At 37.6% G+C, this 23,393-nt stretch overlaps 1 protein-coding gene across 5 annotated transcripts; it reads left to right on the forward strand.

Moving 5' to 3' along the window:
- Positions 1 to 444: 444 nt before the first annotated feature.
- smad2 (SMAD family member 2) lies at positions 445 to 16,250 on the forward strand. Of its 5 annotated transcripts, none has more exons than XM_088434682.1 (11): positions 445 to 590; positions 3,269 to 3,566; positions 5,678 to 5,767; positions 5,953 to 6,146; positions 6,344 to 6,478; positions 7,198 to 7,272; positions 7,408 to 7,461; positions 8,051 to 8,263; positions 8,350 to 8,487; positions 10,252 to 10,396; positions 13,107 to 16,250. In XM_088434682.1, the coding sequence occupies exons 2-11, from the start codon at positions 3,316 to 3,318 to the stop codon at positions 13,228 to 13,230; spliced, it is 1,419 nt and encodes a 472-aa protein (XP_088290808.1). In that variant the 5' UTR covers positions 445 to 590; positions 3,269 to 3,315; the 3' UTR covers positions 13,231 to 16,250. The 5 variants fall into 5 exon arrangements, with proteins under 5 accessions (XP_088290808.1, XP_088290810.1, XP_088290807.1 ...); XM_088434684.1 differs by having other exon boundaries at positions 454 to 548; positions 3,057 to 3,566; XM_088434681.1 differs by having other exon boundaries at positions 455 to 590; positions 3,057 to 3,566.
- The last annotated feature ends 7,143 nt before the right edge of the window (positions 16,251 to 23,393 follow it).

The following is a 23,393-nucleotide window of genomic DNA, read 5'->3' on the forward strand; positions in this document are numbered from 1 at the left end:
TCCAGGAATTGTTTTGCATGCAGGTGCAGCCGGTGTAATATTGTATTTGCATGGCGCCACCAAATTACCTATGGAAATCTGCACATGATGAACTAAATAACAACAACAACAACAACAACAACAATAACAATAATAATACTAATAATACTAATACTAATACTAATAATGATAATAATAATAATAATAATAATAATAATAATAATAATAATAATAATAATAATAATAATAATAATAATAATAATAGGGCAGTTGAGGTGAACTCGTAAACAGCGTCAACCTATGCATGCGTCACAGTAGTATAAAACTGACATTGACTCCAACCAATAGAAAATATATCTAGGAACAAAGTCCTTGCTTGAACCAATAAACTCATCCAATAAAAACAGAGAAGAGGCGGGGCAAACATGGTTTGGTGTGTTTCGCTACTGGCCATACAGTTTGGTTGCGCTTTGAATGAGGGGCCATCATCCCGGTGGATCGCTGGTTGTATATCCACTTTTAAGACTCGCTGAACCAATTTAAAATGAAAACGCTGGATATGATGACAGGTACTTAAGTGACCACCTGACTATCTTTCACCTGCTTAGTTGGTAAGCATGTCTTTAACTATTGATAATATTCAATTTATGGAGGACAAAACATGCAGCAGGACCTGATTATTTGTCTGTCGGACAAAGTAGCAAGCTTGCTAGCATTTTTTTTTCGCACTCGCTTTTGAAGCCGAGGGGGGGGGGGAAGGAGGGAGGATCAGCAATTCCAAGACAAAGAAACTTGTATTCATTTAATGCATCGGCTCTTTACAATTACGTGATAATTTGCTTCGCTTTTGTTGCTGTTTGTCAAAGTCTAGACGGACTCGTTTGCGGCGGAGCGCATTAGCTTATTCTTCGGACCGTGTAGCACAAAAACACGTTTAGCGAATGTGTGTGTGTGTGTTTAGATTGGGGGTGGTTACAGAGAATTGATACAGTTTCCCACAATGAGTTTTGAGATTTACAGACAAAATACGTCCGTTTGTCTTGTCTACAAGGCCCTGGTAATCGCGATTAGCATTTCATTTTGACATTGGAGCAATATCAACACGGATTGAGATTTTTGTTGTGCCTTGCAAAACTACACTGTGTGCAATTTGGAAGGTTCTTCTCGGGTTTTGTTCCAGCATTGGGACATAATATGTGTCGAAATTTCGTCCTTAATTGCCCCATTTGTAAGATACGTTTATTCTGCAGCTGCTTGGCGGGTTTTCCTGTCGCTGTCTCTTTGTCTGGTATCAAACAATTCACCACGGAGCAGTTATTTCTCGTAATGTATACTCTACTGTAGTTCATATTGGTAAGGATAGAATTTGTTAAGCATTGAAACCAATAATGCAATTTCTCAGAGGGTGCTCTTACTTTCAGAGGAAAACAGAAATGATCACTTTCCATTCATAAGTGTGACAGTTTTGAGGGACTTTAAAACAATCGGTGTGTTCTGCAAATTTAATAATGGTATTGTAGTCCCTTGGTCGGCATACTTTCACTGCCATGCAGGAGACTTAATTGATCTCAGTGTTAGAAAGAGCACTATCGGATGAGGTTACATGTGAAAGTCCTAGAACACATCGATACTTAAAAAAAACCAAACAAATCAAATTTCTGACTATTTTCAGGGCTGTCACTAATAGATTTAATAAGTAAACGTGCTAGTATTGCAGTCAAATATTTGAGAAGAAACTATTGACTATTTCAGAAGAAACTATTGTGTATACACAGAGCAATAAATGGCATTGGGAAGGAAATAGAGTGGACCCCTGGGTTACAGCATCCCTGGCTTACGTTTTTTTCATGCTGTGATGTTGAATACTGAGTTTTTTCATCCCCTCTTTAAGGTACTTTCCCCGCTTTGCAACAAAAACAACTGGCATGACCCTAGGGGGTTGGCTGTATTTGTGTTGTTTTGTCTCCATCTGCAGGCGTTTTTATTTTCTGTCGCCGCCAATGCCTCCATCCAACACGTCACTACAATGCTGGTTTGCTATTGGTCGGCGTCTCCTCACGGAAATACTGGTCTGCTATTGGTCGGCCTCACTCATTTCAAATTGGCGGAATGGTAAAGCTTTGTTCTATCGTGAGTGGTTACAAAACCGTATTTATAGTGCATTTTACTGCTTAATTCAAAATTGAAGGGGTTAGTGATGTTAGAGAGAAAAAGAGCAACCAAGACTCCCCCATGTATCAGGTCTGCAGATCAGACACGACTGGCAATTCTGACAACTAAGCGAAGCCTTAGAGGGTATTAAGGCATTTCATCATTGGTCCTTCTCTTTGGAATGACTTTTCGTTCAATCACTATTTCTCGAATGAGGGTACAAGTGAAAGCGGGCCTTTTCTGTTGCACAGAACTATAACTTGAATAAGTTGGCAATGTACACAAATCATGGTGACCTTGTTGTAAAGGATGAGCAAGTACCACTACCAAGTAATGGTATTGGACCGATCCCTGGGGGGGTTATAAAACATTCCTAATTATTTTAATAATAAAATAAGCTGTCAAATATTTAATCAATGAATAGATTTCCTAATTTATTTATTTTCCTAATTTATTTCCTAATTTTTTTCCTAATAGATTTCCTAGATTTCCTGGTTTTGTATTTTTTTTTTCTCTTTCTCGTTAGGAGAAAATATGAACACATTTCACCCACGTGTGTATGAAATTACCAGAGGCACCATGTTTGACCCTGCCGGCGGCCCAGGTTTAATGCGGTCGAACACTGCACAGCTTTAGCAAGAGAAGGTTAACTCTGGTTTTGATAATGGGATAGGTACCTTTGCATGGGATTAGCGTTTGATTAGTATCAGCATCAACACAGAAGATTTGTCACCTCTGTTAAGATGGATTAGGTTTTAGAGGCTGACCTAGTAACCGAAAGATACCCTGTATTGACACAATTATTTCAACAAACCAACGGCTCTGCTCACAAATTTATGGCAGCTGCCACTATGAGTTTTTGTTTTTCATCACTATTTTTTTTTATTAACATTGACATGTCTTTGTCCCCTTCTACTGTATTTTAGGAATAATTGGATGCTCCGCTTTCTGCTCCCCTGCATTTGCACATTCCATTTTCTAATATTCTCATATTTTCCTCAATACTAATGACTTGGATTGGACTAGACAAAATATCCATGTATATTCTGTCTTTGTCCTTTTATTTCCTGAAGGATTTTAGAAATACAGCCTAACAGCTTTAAATCCCTCTCCCCCTCCCTTGTTCCCTTTACATCAGATTAAGAGGCTAGCTCAAAACACTCACGTACACAACGTACATACAACATGTCCTCCATACTACCCTTCACTCCTCCGGTGGTGAAGCGGCTGCTGGGATGGAAGAAGACTCCGGCAGGAGGAGCTGGAGGTGGGATCGGAGGAGTTGGGGAGCAGAACGGAGGCGGGCAGGAGGAGAAATGGTGTGAAAAAGCTGTCAAGAGCCTGGTGAAAAAGCTGAAGAAGACGGGGCAGCTGGATGAGCTGGAAAAAGCCATCAGCACGCAGAACATCAACACAAAGTGTGTCACCATACCCAGGTGAGATGGGACCGCACATGCACACAAACACCTACACGCACGCACATATATATGCAAACACTGTTATTTTTGTTTTCTCGGAGCTTCGTCTTAAAACTGATGTCTGTCAAAACAATTACTGCCAAAATCGAAAATCCCCCATGTGATACAATTTGAATTGGTGTTCATCCAAACTACTCTGGAAAATATCAACCACTAAGTCACACAAACTTGGACACCATCAAGTTAGTGTTTTTATGATGGATCAGAATTTGAGCCTGGATTGATTTTGAGTGATTCATTTTACATTTTTTCCAATGGATTTATATTTTAAGTACATCAACTTGAAAGCCAACATCATCACCAAATAGATTTCTGAAGAATCCAGTCGAGCTTGATTGAACTCATTTGTGATCTGAGTGACCACACGGCATACATAACGTGTCGTTAAACACATGTCCCTATGCCACAGACTTGCAGGAAAATTGAAAAGTTGCGCAACGGAAAGCCCACTTCTTCATTGAGGTCACACAGGTTAACCTTATAGCAGAAGTGAAACCGGGGTAGAGGAAACCAAAATTTCACACGTGAAACCATTCAGCTCCCATTTTTCACGTTGTTGGTTTTAATAGTGCAGCCTTGTCTGATTTGTATTTATAAATACATAAATTTATGTGCAAAGATACTCCACCGCCAAAACTCTTTCTGTACTTCAGCCAAGAAGTGTGAGAGTGCTTTTCAGATTCCACTTGGCAACAGTCTTGGATGTGGATTGTTATTATCATTATTATTATTATTAGTCTTTTATGCTTATACTTTGTGGTATCATGTTGATTCCATCCATGAGATAACTGTTATTTTATCATTTCTCAGTTACTATTGCTGCATTTACCATACTAGAACACTTGTGTTGTGAAGTCTTATGCTTAGTATTGCTTCTGAAATTGATTCTTCTCATCAGAGCAAACTGACAGATGTAATTGTGTTAAGTGTAATGTCAGGAGGAAACGTGTGTACATTTTTGTTAGGATTAAAAAAAAAAAAAGTTCATTGAAGAAATGTGTGAAAGATCCGAAGCATTGGTGGACTCATTACCTTTCGTAGTAGTAGTAGTTCCATTGCTTGGCATGCCAAGAAAGTTGGTGATTATTATCGTCTGCATGCATGTGTTGCATCAATCATAAGCCATGCCACAGCAAATACACACAATTCATTTTATGTTCTTTAATTTTTTTAAAGTTTTTTTTCTTGTCTTGCTCTTGACGTGTTAAACAGTCATTTGCATTTGTGTTTTTTTTTTTCATAGCTTTTGTTAAGTTATTGTTCTGTGTGCTGCTCAGGTGTCTTTTTCCTAGAAACAATGTGTATAAATGACCAATTATACATGAAAGCAAGTGCAGTATTAGTTGTATTATTTTATGAACTGTCATTTTTTTCCTTCAATAGAATGACATGTGTCCTATGTTTAAAACAGTTTGCCAAGCAGTAACCAAAACAGTAACCAGAGAGAACTAGAAAGCATTTATGATCCGTTAAATTAATTTCATTAAGTTGTCATTTAAAAAATCGACACTTTTAAAATGAGCTAACTCGTGAAATGGAGGTTTTGCTCGATTGACAATGCTGGAGTGGTTTACAAGTGTATTCATAACTGCTTTATTGTGGCAAGTTTGGCGCATGAGATGAATAGCCTTTTTCTCCCCAAACTAGTATGAACATTATTTTTATGTTAAAACTGATTTAAACATTATTGTTGATTTATTTTACTGTTACCTGAACATTTTGCACACAGATTTTTTTTAGAAGAAATCAAACCTTTAAATAGATGTTTGTGTTGTTTATTAGTTTAATTAAAATGAATTCAAATTAATCACTTTCAATTTTACTTTTGGCCATATCACCCAAATTTGCTCTTCAACTTCTGTCAAGTTTGTTGTTTTATAATTGCAACTGTTTTCATATCTGTTTGTATTTCCATCCTACTGATTTGGAATGGGACATCATACATTTACTGTCTGTTTACATTTTTTGGGGTCATTTTTTGCTCATGTCCTCTATGTTTGTGTGTGTGTGTGTGTGTTTGTGTGTATGCATGCTTTTGTGTGTGTGTGTGTGCGCGCGTGTGTCTATAGCAATTGCTCAGATCTATGGGGTCTAGGGTCAGGCCACATGATAGAGCAGTGGGACTCTTCAGGCATGTACGGATACCCTGACCACAACAGGTGAATACACTCACATGTATTGTGTATTCTTCCATTTTATAAATGTGTCGTTTTGGAAATAATGAACCTAAGTTACGAAAACAGAAAATGAAATTTAAAGCACTTGACAGAATATAATGTTATTCATCTGATCATTAGCATAAAAAGGCACATGTTAAAGGCATCACCTCTCCAAATGATTTCAGATCATTGGATGGGCGTCTTCAGGTGTCTCACCGTAAGGGCCTGCCGCATGTTATCTATTGTCGCCTGTGGAGATGGCCCGACCTTCACAGCCACCATGAGCTGCGGGCCATTGACAACTGTCAGTACGCCTTCAACCTCAAGAAGGATGAAGTGTGTGTCAACCCTTATCATTACCAGAGGGTGGAGACACCGGGTAATCATCTCTTTGAAGTAGATTGTAAATACAGGACAGTATGTACTGCTAGGAGTCATCATCAGGCTGCCATCAACATAATGCTTTCAATGGCAATGATGGTAGTCGATGAATTGCTATGCATTTTCTGTGCATCGTACGACCGACATCTGCATGGGAAAAAGACGAGTGCCATTTTTTGTCTCATATTTCCACAGTGCTGCCGCCGGTTCTGGTGCCACGCCATACAGAGATCCTGACGGAGCTGCCGCCTCTAGATGACTTTACAAACTCAATCCCTGAAAACACCAATTTCCCAGCCGGCATAGATCCTCCTAATAACTACATACCAGGTCTGTAAGCACGACGACGCGCAATATGGTGCATGTTCGAGGTATTTATTTTACAGTAGTGATCTGGATCAAAATCAAACATGAAAAGAATAGGCTATGGTTTCAAGCTCAATTTCCAGTATCAAAGAAATTAACTCCAGAAAAATGTCGGAAGGCCAGGAAAAAAAAATGTGCATTTTATTCTCATACAGAGCCCCTTGAGCAGTCACTGAATTACAGTGAACAAGTGAACCAATTGCGCTTTTATTGGTAATTCCATTTTAGTGATTTTCACCATTGTGTCATAAATATGACAAGTTGTCTTTATGACAGTGTCTTGTTTTGAATTCAACTTCTCCTTTCACCATTGATGAGGCCATTCTTAGCTTTGTCCTCTGAACACCTCTAGTTATCAATCGGTCAGTCGTCAATCTGCACAACTTACACCCACACGTGACTCTAATCATGTCTTCCAAGTCATTATGTAAATATGGCCTTTTCACTTTTTTCTGCTGTGCAGCCTCTAAAAGAGTCAAGACTTTTACAAGCCCTTGAAGTCGTAGTACAAGGTCTTGAGTAATTGGAACGAGAATTTTTGGGACATTTAAAAGGAAAATCAAAAGAGGTCTAAGTAATGCTCATTTCAGGCATGGTCACACGATAACAGATGTTACAAACTTTATTGTTTGGTTTGTATAGAATGATAATTACATATTTATTTGTGTATAATGTGTTTACAGAGACTCCCCCGCCTGGCTACATTAGTGAAGATGGCGAAGCTAGTGACCAGCAGATGAATCAAAGTATGGAATCGGGTAAGTTAATTTTTTGGAAGAAATTTGGAGAACTCTACAGAGTCTTTGGTATTTAAAAAATGATCTCTTTTGAAATTTTACCGAGCTGTATTTTTTGTAACTAGCGTTTGCATCTGTTTGTGTGTTGTGTGGTAGGCTCACCAGCCGAATTGTCACCTAATACTTTGTCACCTGTCAGCCATGGCCTGGGTAAATCTTATTATTTTCTTGATATAGTTCCTCTCATTGTGATGATGGATTTGTGGGAAAGCTTTTAAATTTTCTTTGTAGGAATCATTCAAAGATTAACCTATTGGTTGGAGCTGCAGTTGCGCAATAAAGGATAATTTAAACCCATATATATATATATATATATATATATATATATATATATATATATATATATATATATATATATATATATATATATATATGTATATATATGTATATATGTATATGTATGTATATATATGTATATATATGTATATGTGTGTGTGTATATGTATGTATGTATGTGTATGTATGTATGTATGTATGTGTATGTATGTATGTGTATGTATGTATGTGTATGTATGTATGTATGTATGTATGTGTATGTATGTATGTATATATATGTATGTATGTATATATATGTATGTATGTATATGTATATATATGTATGTATATATGTATATATGTATATATATGTATGTATATATATGTATATATATGTATTGCAGTTAAACTAACAGGAAATAGGTTGAATAAGAAACACCAATCCCTAAATTAAATATTTATTTTATACATATTTTTCCAACAGACCTTCAGCCGGTAACCTACAGTGAGCCAGCTTTCTGGTGCTCTATAGCCTACTATGAGCTCAACCAGCGTGTTGGAGAAACATTCCACGCCTCGCAGCCTTCTCTTACTGTGGATGGCTTCACTGACCCCTCCAACTCTGAACGCTTTTGCCTTGGACTTCTCAGCAATGTCAACAGGAATGCAACTGTTGAAATGACAAGGAGGCACATAGGTATTTGCTGTTAACAGTCCCAATTACCACTTCAAAATGTCTCAAATCTTATCTCTTATTTACCTTTTTTCCAATGTACCCTGCAGGCCGTGGTGTGAGGTTGTATTACATTGGAGGGGAGGTGTTCGCTGAGTGCCTCAGCGACAGTGCCATTTTTGTCCAGAGTCCCAACTGCAACCAGCGATATGGGTGGCACCCCGCCACAGTCTGCAAGATACCGCCAGGTTTTTACTCATAAAGAGTGTTTAATATTTTCCTACAGCATTAGGCAAAACCTTAATTCAGGGCCATCGGCTCTCAAATGTTCTATTATCTCTGACAATGCTTGTATCATGATAATGAAAAACATTTAAATAGAGTAATATAATAGACCTAAAAAGAAGAGTTTTAATCCCCCAAAAAAGCTACGTTAATATTTTAGACACTGTAACAAAGGACAGTTTGAACATCAACACACCTTCAAACACACTTTTTTTTCTGCTTGGCAAAATAATCTATTTTTTAGACATATAGTTTGAGTCAACTCTCCTATTAGGATATTAGGAAAAAAAGTAGAAAAACTAAAATCATGTTATTTTTATTTATTTTTTTTTTTTATTTCCATGTGCCATCGTAAGCATGAATATATAATTTTGATAGAAAATTCATACTGGTACTCATGTGTTTTTCAATCAGCCTTGACATGCCCTGTCCTGTTTGATTCACTTCACTTCTTCGGCAGATGTGAAGCATCATGACTTGATGACTCAGTGGTAGTGCTGACATAATTTAAATGATAAATTATGTATTGCAGGTAATTGTTAAAAAATACTTGCATTTTTTTATCAACAAAGTTATATAAAACTGAGCTGGACTTCCAAAATGTGCTATACACTTTGCTGTACATTAAAAAAACAAAGAGCTCAGTAAAATTGCTACAGTGGAGGAAAAGATCGTAAACATTCTTGGGGGGGATAAAATGCTTACTACAGCTCAATAATAGGTGTAATTAAGAAAAAAAATGTTTTTAACCTGGACCTAAAAGCATTTTCGGTGGTACCGACCACTTTTTGATGTCCAAAATACAGTATGTTTGACATTCAAGGCGTATTTCCACCCACCCCAACTGACTTTTCCTCTTGTTTTGGATTGCTACAGCTAAAAAATAGGTGTAATTAAGGAAAAAAAATGTTTTTAACCTGGACCTAAAAGCATTCTCAGTGGTACCGACCACTTCTTGATGTCCAAAATACAGTATGTTTGACATTCAAGGCGTATTTCCACCCACTCCAACTAACTTTTCCTCTTGTTTTGGATTGCTACCATATGCTACATCTAATTTATATTCTGTCAATATCTCGAAAGTGTCTTTGATGAGATGATTACAAAAGCAAAAGGCAGTCTAAGTAGTACTGCATGTTGAAGAATAAAACAATGAAAAGAAAAACCTAAATTGTAATTACATCATGATCTCCTTTTGATGGTGAGCAAAAGCGTACTTATTGGAAAAATAAAAAACTCAGGCTTGAGCCACCGATGCTCCCCACAACATGACTTGTTTTTCCTCAAGACTCTCACCCACACAGGCTGACTAATCTGTACCCATGCAATTTTGAACATTTCATTCTTGGCGAAAGCAGCAGCGTGAACGTTGTCATTCTGCGGCGCACGTTTGTGTAGAAGGCAAAAGCACGCCTCACGTGGAGCTGTCAGCCTTGTGAATAATCTCCATCGTGCAGCACCCCCAAGTTTCATAGCACAACAGCTTGTCATGTCAATGTTTGATCTGAATCCGTGTTGTCAAGTGAACTTGCTTTTTTTTTTTTAACTATTAACTAAAAATACAAAATAAAAAAATACAATACATACAAATTGCATTATTTCAGTCAGAGGAATGATGTGCTATATGAAGACCAACTCGACTGTCATATGGAAGTTAACATGAGGAAAAAAAAAGTTTTTTGCTGTGCAAATCAGAAAAAATCTAATCCCTAATCTTTCACTTCCAGGCTGTAATCTGAAGATTTTTAACAACCAGGAGTTTGCAGCTTTGCTGGCACAGTCCGTCAATCAGGGCTTTGAGGCGGTCTACCAGCTGACTAGGATGTGCACCATCAGGATGAGCTTCGTCAAAGGATGGGGTGCGGAGTACAGGTGTGTGTCTCTTGTAACACGTGTATTGTTCACTGTTCACCTTGTACTCGAATGGGTTTCCAACCCCTGCTGTGACCCTGGCCGAAAGTCACCTGGGATGGACTGTTCTGCCTCCTAATGAGGGCAATCAGTAAAGAAATTGGGTGGATGGAGGGATACATGCTCTTATCAATTCGTTGTGGAGAGTCCACACAGAACAAAATGTAATACAGTGTACCTGCACCTTAAACATAAGCCGTGTGCAACTGGGGCTTGCGCTGTTGTATTTGATTTGAAGCGTAATGCCTTGTACTGTAAACAAGGATTAAACTGGGGCTTGTCTCTACTCCAATGTGCTGTGCACACGTACAATCCCTGTTCTGTTCCTCTTTTGTTGTCAAAATGTGCACGATCACAGGACATTTGTCTGCCCGTCTAAACCATCTATCCAGTAAACATCTGTTCTGTTCATGGCTCAGTTATTGTGTTGCAACCTCCCAGCCACCAGACAGCACAGCCAGTGAGGGGGGGGTTTGCTTTGTCGTCATTGGTTGCTCTTAAGCTGCTGCTGTGGAGCTCGACCGGTTAGCCATGGGTGGTCCTGTCGCTCCAGCCCCCAGGGGTCAGCTCTGTTTAATCGTTTGATCAGACTTTGCCCAAGAATTACTGCAAAAGTGTTTTAAATTATTGTGTGAATGACTACGTTAAATGTGTGTAAAAATAATTGAAGGTTGCTTTTATTTATGATTCACGCAGTGAATAAAGACCTCCCAGCTAAGTGTTATCGGCATCACATCACATCACATGCCATCTGCGTGGTGACTGCAACCGATGCAATGCAATGTGGCCACACTTGGCTTTTATTTTGAAGTTGGCCTTTGTAGCTGTGGTTGCAAAGTGGCTAGCTGGAGTCCTTGCAACTCAATTTTTATTGCCTTCACATCACAGAGCTACCAACATCAACATGCCACCATTGGGGTGGAAAAAAAAACATATTCAATCACTTATTAAAGACGGTAAAAAATCGCTAATCGTGTTGTCAATGTACGCCATGGCACACGTCTACAGTGTTAGCGCTATCCCCAACCGTATGTGATGCATTCAAATGCAGTCAAACCATTCAGACTCTGAAAAAAACTGTCAATGTATTAAAAGCTAATAACTGCTAAACAATGTGAGCTTTCTATCAATATATACAAGCTGACGTATATTGAGAATAATGATGGGGGTGAAATTACTTAAATATTTTATTTAATTACAATGTATGGTCCATCCATTCATTTAGGTTTTCAGTACCCGTTCAAATAACTTGGCTTCCATCTTCTATTCTCGCAGTTGGTATGTCAGTGAATCATAATGATGAATAAACATGCCTATTGTATAATTCCTATTCACCACAAAAGACTGGACCACTTTCAAATTATGGTAGTTCCCTTTTAACATTTGGTAAAATACTGAACAAGAAAAGTATTCGAGTATCAAGTATTGTAGTAAGACACTGGAGGACCTAATCATGTGGTAAGATTTGGCTCCTCAGCATTGAATAATATACTGTATTAATCACAATAAAATAATAGTGCACGTTGGTGTTGAGCAATTTTTATCAAATGGGTACTCGAGAGTTTAAATAAAGAAGCATGCGAACATCCTTTAAAGATAATTATTGAATTAGTTGTTTCAGGGAAATATAAGTTCATAAAGCAAATTTTATGTTCAGTAGGTTATTCAAATTCGTTATTTTAAAAAGCCAGATTGTCCTCCATACTGGAATGGTTTGACTCAACTTGCCACCTCTCGTTACCCGACAAGTTAATGATTTATTTTTGCAAACAGATCTCTACTATGATATGAAAAGAGGACACTTTAAGTTGAATATTTTTCTGTGGACAAATATTTATTTAGAATTATTTATTTTTGAGAACAAGTCTGACATTTTATGTTGATTATTTCTGGGGGGACAAATATTTATTAATAATTAAATTAATGATTTGTTTTTCTGAAGCGAGCTCGATTGTATTCCCAAAACAGGATGCTTTATGTTTAGTATTTTTCTGTGGACACATTTATCTATAATTATTGCTTTTTTAGAACAGGTCAGACACTTTATATTAATTATTATTTATTTGTGGAAACATATTTATTAATAATTCTTGTTTATAGCATATTTCTTCTATAATCCGACGACACTGGCTTGATTTTTTTTTTTTTTTTTTTTGCGGACCAATACAAATGTCTAAAGTTTAATAAATCAGACACTGATGGCATGTTTCAAGTCTTTTATTTTTTTTAACCCCAACATGCATTGCACTGGTTAAGGGTACTCGGCTGAAAAGTTCACAAGGGTACATCACTGAAAAAAGGTTGAGAACCACTGATGTAGAGCCCTGCCTAGGTATATTTTACTCAGCAGTCACTATAGCACATGATAGCAATAAGTTTCTTCGTGTTCTAATTAATTTGCCCTTAATTTGAAAATGATCTGTTCCTACCTGCTCAAATTCTGTTAAAATCTCATGTCCTGTACCCTCAGAAGGGCCTACCTCTGATGTATGCCATCAGCCGCCTAAAGTCGCCTAAAACCTGGTCAGGTTCTTGCTGACTCTGGACATCCACTGTAAAATTCAAGATTTGGTTTATTTTCCTAACTCTGAATGTGTTTTCTTTCGTTTGGTTTTGACATGCACAGTACTACAGTATTTGTGTTGAACCCTAAGCTGTTTTATTCCTTCAGACGTCAGACAGTCACCAGCACTCCCTGTTGGATCGAGCTGCATCTCAACGGCCCCCTCCAGTGGTTGGACAAGGTGCTGACCCAGATGGGTTCCCCTTCCGTGCGCTGCTCCAGTATGTCCTAAACAGCATCTGGCCGTGGCCTTGGAACTTTGACATTACACAATATTCGACCAGCATCTCAAAGGAGTACATCATGATGGAGAAACATCGTTAAGATGAGACGAAATGCACACAAAGGACCTCAAGGATGACAGCAATGAGCGTGCAGTCGTGGAATGTAAACATCACAGTGAGCCTGATTATTACCGTTTACGTCTGTCGGATCAAACTCAGGCTGACATTCCAATCACCGTGGACCTAATAACTCAAGTCACTCCATTATATATCCAAGAGGACACAAGTGGCGTCCATTCATGTTTCAGGTATTTGACTGAGGTGCTGAACCATATTCAAAACACAGACAACAGACGGGCTCGCTCACCAATACACCTTGCCTCCTCACTGCCTCGCTACCACGCCACTAGCTGGATTCAGTGTCAAGAGTTTCCGTTTACACACTTGACTTGCAGTCCAACTGCCAACTCTGGATTCACCTTCAACCAGTGTTCAAATAGTATTTCTCGCTTTCTGTTATTCGGTTGAGACTTGCTCTTTTTTCCCTCTCTCAGCCCACTCACTGTATGCGTGATTGCAAAAGTGAAACGTTTTCTGACCCTGACACACACACACACACACACACACATATACATACACTTTTCTAGTTTTTCTAGCGCTCTATCTCTGTGGGTTTGTCGAGTAATTTAATTTAAAAAGTGAGTGTTCCCTCCAGCATAGATAACCGCAAGAGCACAAGTCTGCACACTCTTTTCCTCGCTTCCTTACGCTCTTCTGTGCCATTACCTTCTTGATATTAACAGGGGATGTGGTCAGATATAAATCAATGTGCACGAAGAGAACGTTGTCAGTCAAACATTTTTCCAATGACCCCAGTATGCATTCTGCTTAACTCGAGATTATTGCGCTTGGACTGATGCATGGTTTCTCCCCATTTATCAACAATGTATTGATAAATCCTGCAATGTGGGATTTTGCTAAAATTGCCTCAATACTTATAATTGCACTGCCCCAAATTATGCACCCTTATTCTTACTACAAAAAAAGTTGCCTTTGATGTAAAATATAACAAGAAATGCTTTTAAATTGTACAGATAGGAATGTTGAAAACTCCCAATAGCATTATTTTTGGAATAGCCACTATAAAGTCATTTATTATGTCTGAATTGGCTTATTATAAAGTAAGCGCTCATTGATGTCACATGAGTTCTTGTCCTAGCTTAAAAGCCGACACACAATTTAGAGTCCAAACGTTTTCTAAATAAAATCTATTTAAGCTTTAAGTATTAAACCAAGCAATTATACTGCAGTTATTTGTGGTTCTCTTCTTTGTTTTTGTGTATGGATGATTTTAAAATATATATTATATATCTATACAAATAAATGTTTAAATTCTTCACTGCTTTGCCCGATGAAATGATTGACTTCAGAAGTATGTAATATAGGATATAAAAGTGTGGCCTACCACTGAAAACTAGCGAAAAGGACCATCTTCAGTATCAACTTTGTATTTTTCTTTACTGAAAATGAAATTAATTGAACATGACTAATAAAAAAAAAGTATGAAAATATAACACCCCTTGAAAAAGGTGGTTACATAGACCATTTCTGCAATTTTCTTGCTGTCCCAAAGACTGAATGCAAATTTGTACAAAAATAAAATGGGAAAAAAAAAAAAAAACTGACCAAAACCAAATGATTTCGATTCCTCACAGTTTCTTTGCTTTTCCCACCAGTTTTCAGCCACCATCCTAAAAGATGAAGGCCCTTCCATGGTGTTATTTGTTTTCCTCTTAAGTTCTCATGGGTTTAAACCAATAGTTTAGCAATACACACTTCTCATTAGTTCTTTGTGTGAGAGTTCAGACGGTGAATTTACTGAATTCTAGTGTCTTTTTTTCTAAAACATTCCGATTTGCTTTAAGAAAAAATTGAAACCGCTTCCAACTTTGTGGACTGTCACAAATGTACGCTTTACATAATGTGTGTTTTACATGCACAATTTTCCATATCCAAGTCCAGTGTGTTGCTCACGTGAGCCCCAACAGAGCGCATAAGCACAAGCTCATGATCAGTGGGACATGTAAATTACAATGTATGTCTTGCTACATCCAGGTGTCATTTCATTGTTTCCTTCAAACAAAGGACTGACACATTTCTTAACTTGTGCGCGTAAACACAAATGGTCATGTATATTAACAAGTTGACCCAGTTGAATGAATGATTTGACTTTTTCATTCAGGGCGGCCTTTTTCTGTTGAGTATTTTCCATTTGTATGGATCAATTGAAATCATACTCTTGTACATAAACAACAAATGCGTGGCAGTTATGTTTATTGCTTATGTATCTGTTTCATGTCCTTTCATTTTTTTTTTAAACTTTGTAGGGAATATTTTACTGGACTTCTCAATGCCAAGGTCAGTACACGATAAAAAAATAAACTAAAGATTCCTCAAGGTTGTTGTATAGTGACACATACCGTGTTTTGTTCTATGCATTGACATCAGATTGTATTCTCAGAAGTGTTTTCAATCCATACAGTAGATGTTCCCCTGTTGATTAGATTATCATTGTGTGCATATTGCCAGGTTCCAGCAAGCCTTCATTTCTTTCTTCAAATGTGCCACCTTATTCTCCAGTTGGCTTCCCGAAAATCAGTTTTGCAAAAGGAGAATGGGCTGATTCTGTTTTTCTTTTTCCGGTAGGGCACATCTAAACACATAAGACGAATCACTCGTGTTTTTCTTTCTTCTGTGAAGAACAAGTGTGGATTCGAGAACAAGCCTCTCTTCGTTTGAAAACTACTCTGCAGGGGAAAGTTGCTTCATGTCACTAGTGGCGTTATTGTATAGTTATATCGTTATACGTGATTTCTTTTTCTCTCTGCTTTCCACAAAATATATACATGTTCGGCAAATTTGCTGAACGTATATGTCTTCTTCAAACACTGAACTTCATACACGTTCCAATTATGAACAAGCAGCTTCTGACTCTCCACTAATAAAACTTACTATGATTCAAATCAAACGTGTGTTATGTTGTATGTTTTTTTTTTTATTTTGTAGTTCATGAAATACTTTTTCCCACCTTTAGCAGCAGTAAAAGTATACATATAACTTTTTCATGTACAACGAGCACCGTTAAAAACTCATTCTGCTACTTACTGTCACTGAAATTGGCATATGTAGTCATGGTTCAGGTAACAACCAATCATGACTCCTTTTGAATGTCACATGACCAAACAAACCAGGTGAGCAATGATTGTTAGCGAAGCAGTGAGCACGTAACATTTTCAATCGACAGCAATTGGCAAAATGCGTTTCGGGAAGTATTGTACGTGAAAATAATGAAATTACCAAACAAATACGAAAAAAAATACTAGTTAGCCAAATTAAGTAAATGGGTATACGACACACTCATCTTTCAATGACTTGAGACAAGATAACGACCACCATTTTTCCCATTTCAAGTCCCATTGAAGTTTCTGTTGATAAGGTAAGTAAGCACTTTTGCGTAGCACCACTCACATACACACATTGACACGTTTGAAGTTATTTAATGAAGCTGCGACGTTGTGTAAAATGGAAATATAAACGGAGTGCAATGTTCTGCAAATGATCTTCAACCTTAATTGAATGGATTACAAAGGCAAGATATTTTAGCGTTTAGAATGATTAACGTTATTGTTTTTTGCAAATATTTGCACATTTGAAAATGAATGCAGGCCTGCAACGTTTCAAAAAAAGTTGAGACTATTTTTTTTAATTCAAATTTTATACAATGTTCCAACTTCATTGGAATTAGGGTTGTAGTCTTACATGCATTTTGTTGTAAATCGGGCTGTTTACCAGTGGTCCGTGCTTCTTTAGGTCTACAAATTAAAATCACAGAATTTTGAATTAGGCATATATTTGGCTTTTTTTTGCACTATGGTCTTCAGTCACCCTGTTAGATATATATTGTAGTTTTCTTTAATCAATCCAACCTACTTTTCCCAATTTTGTTTCCTCTGTATTTAACGTAATTTAAAGCAAGTAATAAATAAAAGGCCAGTTTTCGGTTCTGCGTGCATTGCTAATTATATACCGCCAGGGGGTGGTAAAAGTACGCCAATGAAACAGTCCGAACCCGAAGATTTTTTTTTTAAATTTATTTATTTTTTGTCAAAAGTTAAATTTCAATTACAATAATGTGAAATGCATTGCATTTGAATTACTACAGAGAAAATATTTGTTTTGAAGAGTCACGGAATTTAGTCTCTATTAGTGAGTTTATGGGACTATGCCAACGAGAAAAGATTATATAGTATAGATGGTTAGAAACAAGAGTTTTCTCTGTATTTACTTTGACTTTATTTAATTTTTCCATTCCCAAATAATAAAGTATGTATATAATTATTTTGGTAATGCCCACAGATTTGGTGAAATATATGAGCCAACTCTCAGAGTTTTAGGTTTCAGCATTTAACCCTTGTGCAGATTTTGTCCACTCCTTTGATTGTTACATCAAACACATTTCACATCAAAGGTGAAGCATTGAAAGAAGATACAAGGGAGCTGAAATTTCACCCAAATGTTGACAACATTGTCAAAGTTCAGCATGGCACCACCACTTAGTTGCCACAATACCAATAGTGTGTCATCTGTTAGCTAAAATGATGTGAAAATGATGTGGAAGAAAAAGACCCTTACTTTTCAAAATACTGTATTGCACAGGGAGTGTTATTCATGGGATTTTACAGTACGTTGCCAAGAGTGAGTACATTTTGTATGAGATCTGTCTGCCTGCACGCACTCCATTAGCACAGTTTTATGAAGGTTACTTTGTTGCTGCTTACTCTCCTTGCTCATCGTCAGTCGCCTAGTGTCCTCTTACAGTATAATACAGTGCAGCACAGTAAACATTTCCCAAACAAATGAATACCATATACTGAATGTACAGGAACTTTCTGGCATTGGAATATGGATCGGCAATAGAGTAGTGGTAAACATGTCTTTCTCGTGTGGTTGCAGAATACATCTTGGTTAATGCAGACTCTCACCTTAACTCTTGCGACTGTGGCGTCAGGGCATTGATTGGACGTTATCGTATAATGTTGTGCAAATGTAAATGCTTTCTAATATTTATGGGTTTTTCAGGTTGGTAAATTACAGTCAGACATGTAGAGTGCCTATCATTGTGATTTTTACTAGTCTTGGATATGTAGTGGAAGATGCTCATTAGAAAATGATCAATGGCATGTGAAAATGGAGGAGGTGTGCCAAAAACCGTCTGTTGAATAACACATGACTCACAGTTAAACATTCGTAATTGTCAATAAGAATTAAAAAGGCAAGACATTGTGAGGATTATTTTAAAGTAACATGTTCCACGTAATCCCAATAGTCTAAACACAGTATTATGATTACCTCATTCACTGCCAGTCCAGTTAAAATAGATCTGTCACAGGCAGTGAATGTTAATAAAACGGATCTTTGACGTCTGTAGTCGTCAGCGGCAGTGAACGAATTCATATTTTGTCTGTGGACGATGAATTTAGCAGAAAAACTCACCCCTTTTATCCACCTCAGGGAGTGGCCATTTTGCTACTTACTGTCCAGTGACAATCACAGTCAGTTAGGTAACGACCAATCATGGTTAAGCTTGCAATTGTCACACTATAAAACATAGAAAACACCAAGGGGGCAAAATGGTCGCCTTGATATGGGGGTTAGCACAAGGGACTTTAGATGCGTATTTCATAGCTCATCAACACAGAATGAATCAAATGAGAACAAATTATGATAATTAAAGTTTTTGGGTTGATTCCTCAAGTTTGGCTTCGCTTTCAGTCTAGAGCATACACTGTACAAGTGTTTTTGAGAGGGTAGAGGAACTGAGGAGAGGTAATCATGTATAAGTGATGCCAACTAATTAAGACTAGCTTCTAACCTATGGCTGACCCCCAAGCAACTAACAAAGCGTCTTCTAAACGCCGTTGTTGTGTGTTATGGCTGGCCGGTAGTGCAAGACTAGTGTGATCTGGTAACAGGAGCGTTATGAACGAAGAAGTGAGAACATGAAGAGAAAAGAACAGCGAGATGGAGAAAAGGAAGTAAGAGAGACGCAGGAGCCTGAACCATGTAATTAGTACTAAATGAGTTTTCCATTGACTCGGTGGGTCGCGGTGATGCAGTCCTGGGACAAAGACGAGACAATGAGACAGGCAGTGACAACAGGGTGCACTTGGGGCCTCTGGAACTCTGAGACCTCTGTGTTCAAGGTCTCTGAGACAACATCACTTGATGTTGCGCTCTTGATGTGGGGGGGAATAATTTAAGTTGAAAACAATTTTAAAATATAAGTTTTTGGCATTTATGGCAGCAATGTTTGTCAGCAAGAAAGCTAGCAAGTTTTTTTCATTTTGTATTTTAATGATCTCTGAGTTGAAGGATAATACATGGGACAATTAGGTCTGTAAACTCTAATTTCTTTTTTGGAAATGTGGGACAGACAGTTTTCACATTAGAAAAATAAAATATTTTCTTGTAAATAGCCCAGTACTGATACCAGTACGACTACTCAACCAAGTACTGATACCTCTAGCACTTTTTCTGCACAGTTTCCTCACAAAAAAACAGATAATTTTAAAGAAAGATAGTTGTAGTTCGTGATCTTAAAGCTGATGCAAGAGAGAACCCAATGCTAGTATCGGTTTCCATAACAAGTACCAATAACAGGTATCCCCTGATATCAATACTTGTTGTCAGCACATGTTCATCCCTATTCTTTACTCAAAGGGTGGTTTGGTCAACCCTGGCCACCACATAGACCCATCCATGCTTAAAATGCAATTCAACAAAAATATTTAAAAATGTTGAATTCATGAGAAATCGTGATCAGCAGGTGCAGTAAGATGCAGCCAATGAAATATATTTTAAATTCAAAATTGTTCAAAAGCCATTCTTACACACTAAATCCCTTCTGAATAGAATAGATAATTAGCACTTGTGTTTACTGAAGAAAACACCAACGGAAAACAAACATGGCCATTTTACTAAAAGCAAGTCTAATTGGTCCCTTCTTGCTAAACATGCACTGGAGGCTCATTGCAAAATATGGTGGGCTTGTACTTAATGGCTTGGGCCTGCAGGTACCACTGTAAAAGCCCTTTAAACACACACACACACACACACACACACACACACACACACACACACACACACACACACACACACACACACACACACACACACACACACACACTCTTGACTAATCAACATCTGTCACACGTGAGGTAATGGCCCCATTCTTGATTTTTTGGGCCCCTTTTAAAAAACTTATACAGTCTTCAAACCACATAACCACAAATCAGTTCAAGCCACAAAGTAGTGTGAATGGGTTCAAACTCATGTTTAATTCGTTTTGGTCACCTGTAAGTGTGACGTTAGACTTAACTGACCACAAGCCACGAAGCGTAAAGCAGCAGGATGCGTGGTTGCAATTACATCACCGTCACCCACTGCTGACCTACACGTGGATTGAGTTCAAAAGGTCACCGCATGACAGCAGTTGTCCTTTTGGAGACAAAGGCAGTTGTTAAGTTTTGATGATGTGAAATAAAGAGTTACTTTTTTTTCCACTTACACGGATGAATACAGAAGTAAAATAATATCTATTAAGAGGCTGCAATTCAGAAGAATTGGACACATTTTAATTTAGCTTAAAATGGTTAATTATTGTTAAAAATGGCTATTGACTAATTCTCTTGGTGATTCGTTGTCAATTGATTACAAGTTTCAGCTCTTATTTTTGTTTTGCTTTACTCTGTTTTAAATTATTAGGCACAAAAAGGAATTGAACAAAGAATTTGGTTTCAGAAAATGGCAAATTGCATGCACTGCTTACTGCAAACAACAGGGGCGCTGTTGATTCAGTCTAAACTGGTTTTGCTACCTAAAGAGTGTCATGACATTGCGAGAAATTCACAAGTAAATTTTGGTCTGTGTCTTTACATACGCTTCGTTTTTTTTTTCATTGCCAAGTGCCCCCTTCCCCCTCTTTCTCAACCCCCCACAAATTTGTTACGTGGTCGGATGTGTGTGGGGTTATGAAAACAGTTAAACTTAATAATTGATGTTCTGCATTTCAATCAATTTCACCACAGTGTTAGGCTAATTAAGGTTAGCTTCATCCTCCTGGGGAGCGCGCGTGTGTACGTGCATGTACGTGTATGTATACTTTTGCCTGTGTTCGCGATGTCAGTGATGATATGTGTGTGCTTGCTCCATTTTCTATCTAAGAATACATGGGAATCCTCTATTTTAGGAGCGAGAGATGTGAGATCATCTCAACCCCTCGCTTCCTCCCCCTTCTCCCTCTCTCCCCAAGCAGGATCCTAAATGCAATTAACACAGTCGCTTTACTGCCTGCTAATTATTAAAATACACATGCGTACACACACACACATTGAGGCTGATTATTTTATGCTTGTCTAATTTAAAGTTCATTGATAATTGTTTTAATTAATTAAATGAGGAAATATATACACTTAAGGCAAGCTGTCAAGGTGCCCAGCAAGCATTATGGGCAAGTAAAATGAATAGAAGAAAAAAAAAAAAAAAAAAATATATATATATATATATATATATATATATATATATATATATATATATATATATATATATATATATATATATATATATATATTTGATTGAAAATATTTTTAGGGATTGGTAAGTATTTATTTACTTATGCGTATATCACACTACTATGTGTGTGTTTGTGTGTGTGTATGTATGTGTATATTTTATTATAGAAGTCCATAGTATATTGTGGGTGTGTGCATGCACACATGCAACTGAACGTCTTCGTGAATATGGGCATGTCAGAATCGGCTGTATTCGCACACACGCTCCATGCTTTTGTGTGAATGAATGAGTGTGTGCGTGTGTGTAAACAGAGGCCCGCAGCTAGGCCGTATGTTATTGATGCTCCTGCCTGGGGGTACGTCGGGGGGAAATGGATGCGTGCGCGTGTGTGTACGAGGGTCACGTCGTGTCGTCGAACGGCGGCTGGTGAAAGATGGCCAGCGCTGATATGATCAGTCATCTGTTGATCAAGATGTACTGCCGCCGCCAAGTCGTACTTTCTCTCACAATTTCATTCTTAAGTTGCCCTCTTTGTCTCCTGTTGTGCATTCATTTGCTTAGGCCTTCAAGTTATTTGCTTGCTTCAGGAATTGGGCTCTGGATTGGTTTGAGTCCTGCTGTGGAGGAAAATGAAAGACAACTTGATGTTAGAGGAAGTGAGGCAGCTCTGTTTCCTTACCCTTGAGACTTGAGAAAGAGACTTGCCCTGGGAAAACAACACTTTTGGAACTACCCTTCATTCTGGATTTTTAATTATGTCCCATCTATGTGTCGCCCCATGCAACATCAGTTGAAGTATTATTTCGTTGTTTCAACTTCAGTGGTTTATAGGTATTGATATCCTTGTGTGTTGCATGTCTTGATTTTCATTGTTTTATATGTAGCTCAATATCGTGCTCCTGTGTCATCTCTCTTGTGCCATCATCTCTGTCTCTTTAACCCCGGACTTCTTCCTCCTTTCATTAAAGTGTCACATTACATGTTTGTGTATGGAGACCCACAACATGCCGGCAGTAACACACACACAGACACACACGAACTGCGGTAAGTAGGTACGGTAATGCATTTTTGAAACAGTGGTTAACAGTAAAACACCAGTCCAAAGTGCACTGCTCTGCGGTGAATACCTAATGGACTACAGAGAGTTTGTTTCTTTAAACTCAAGGTGCTGTTATTTTCTGTGGTTAACAGATAATGGGGGTTCACTGTGTGGTTAAGTGCTATGCGTGTGTGTAAGCGTGCGTACACACGTGTGTTTATAAATATTCTGGTATGTGTGTGTGTGTGTGTGTGTGTGTGTGTGTGTGTGTGTGTGTATATATATATATATATATATGTATATATATATATATATATATATATATACATACAGTCAAGGATTTAATATTTTTTAAATATTAAAGGCCAAAGTTTTCGAGAATTTTTGATGAATCACATTATTCAACAACTATTATCTATAAAGATTGTAACACTACATGAGTAAAATCTTGGATTTAAGTTTTAAATAGTTGTTTTTAAACACTTTATAAAATACAAATTA

This window comes from Hippichthys cyanospilos, chromosome 15 (assembly GCF_059441005.1).
Source record: "Hippichthys cyanospilos isolate Australia breed blue-spotted pipefish chromosome 15, RoL_Hcya_1.0, whole genome shotgun sequence".
NCBI classification, from domain to species: Eukaryota; Metazoa; Chordata; class Actinopteri; order Syngnathiformes; family Syngnathidae; genus Hippichthys; species Hippichthys cyanospilos.

Coding starts and splice junctions, on each gene's coding strand:
- smad2 (XM_088434682.1), top strand. CDS start 3,316: ATGTCCTCCATACTACCCTTCACTCCTCCGGTGGTGAAGCGGCTGCTG. Junction 3,567..5,677: donor AAGTGTGTCACCATACCCAG/GTGAGATGGGAC, acceptor GTGTGTCTATAG/CAATTGCTCAGATCTATGGG. Junction 8,488..10,251: donor AGTCTGCAAGATACCGCCAG/GTTTTTACTCAT, acceptor TTTCACTTCCAG/GCTGTAATCTGAAGATTTTT.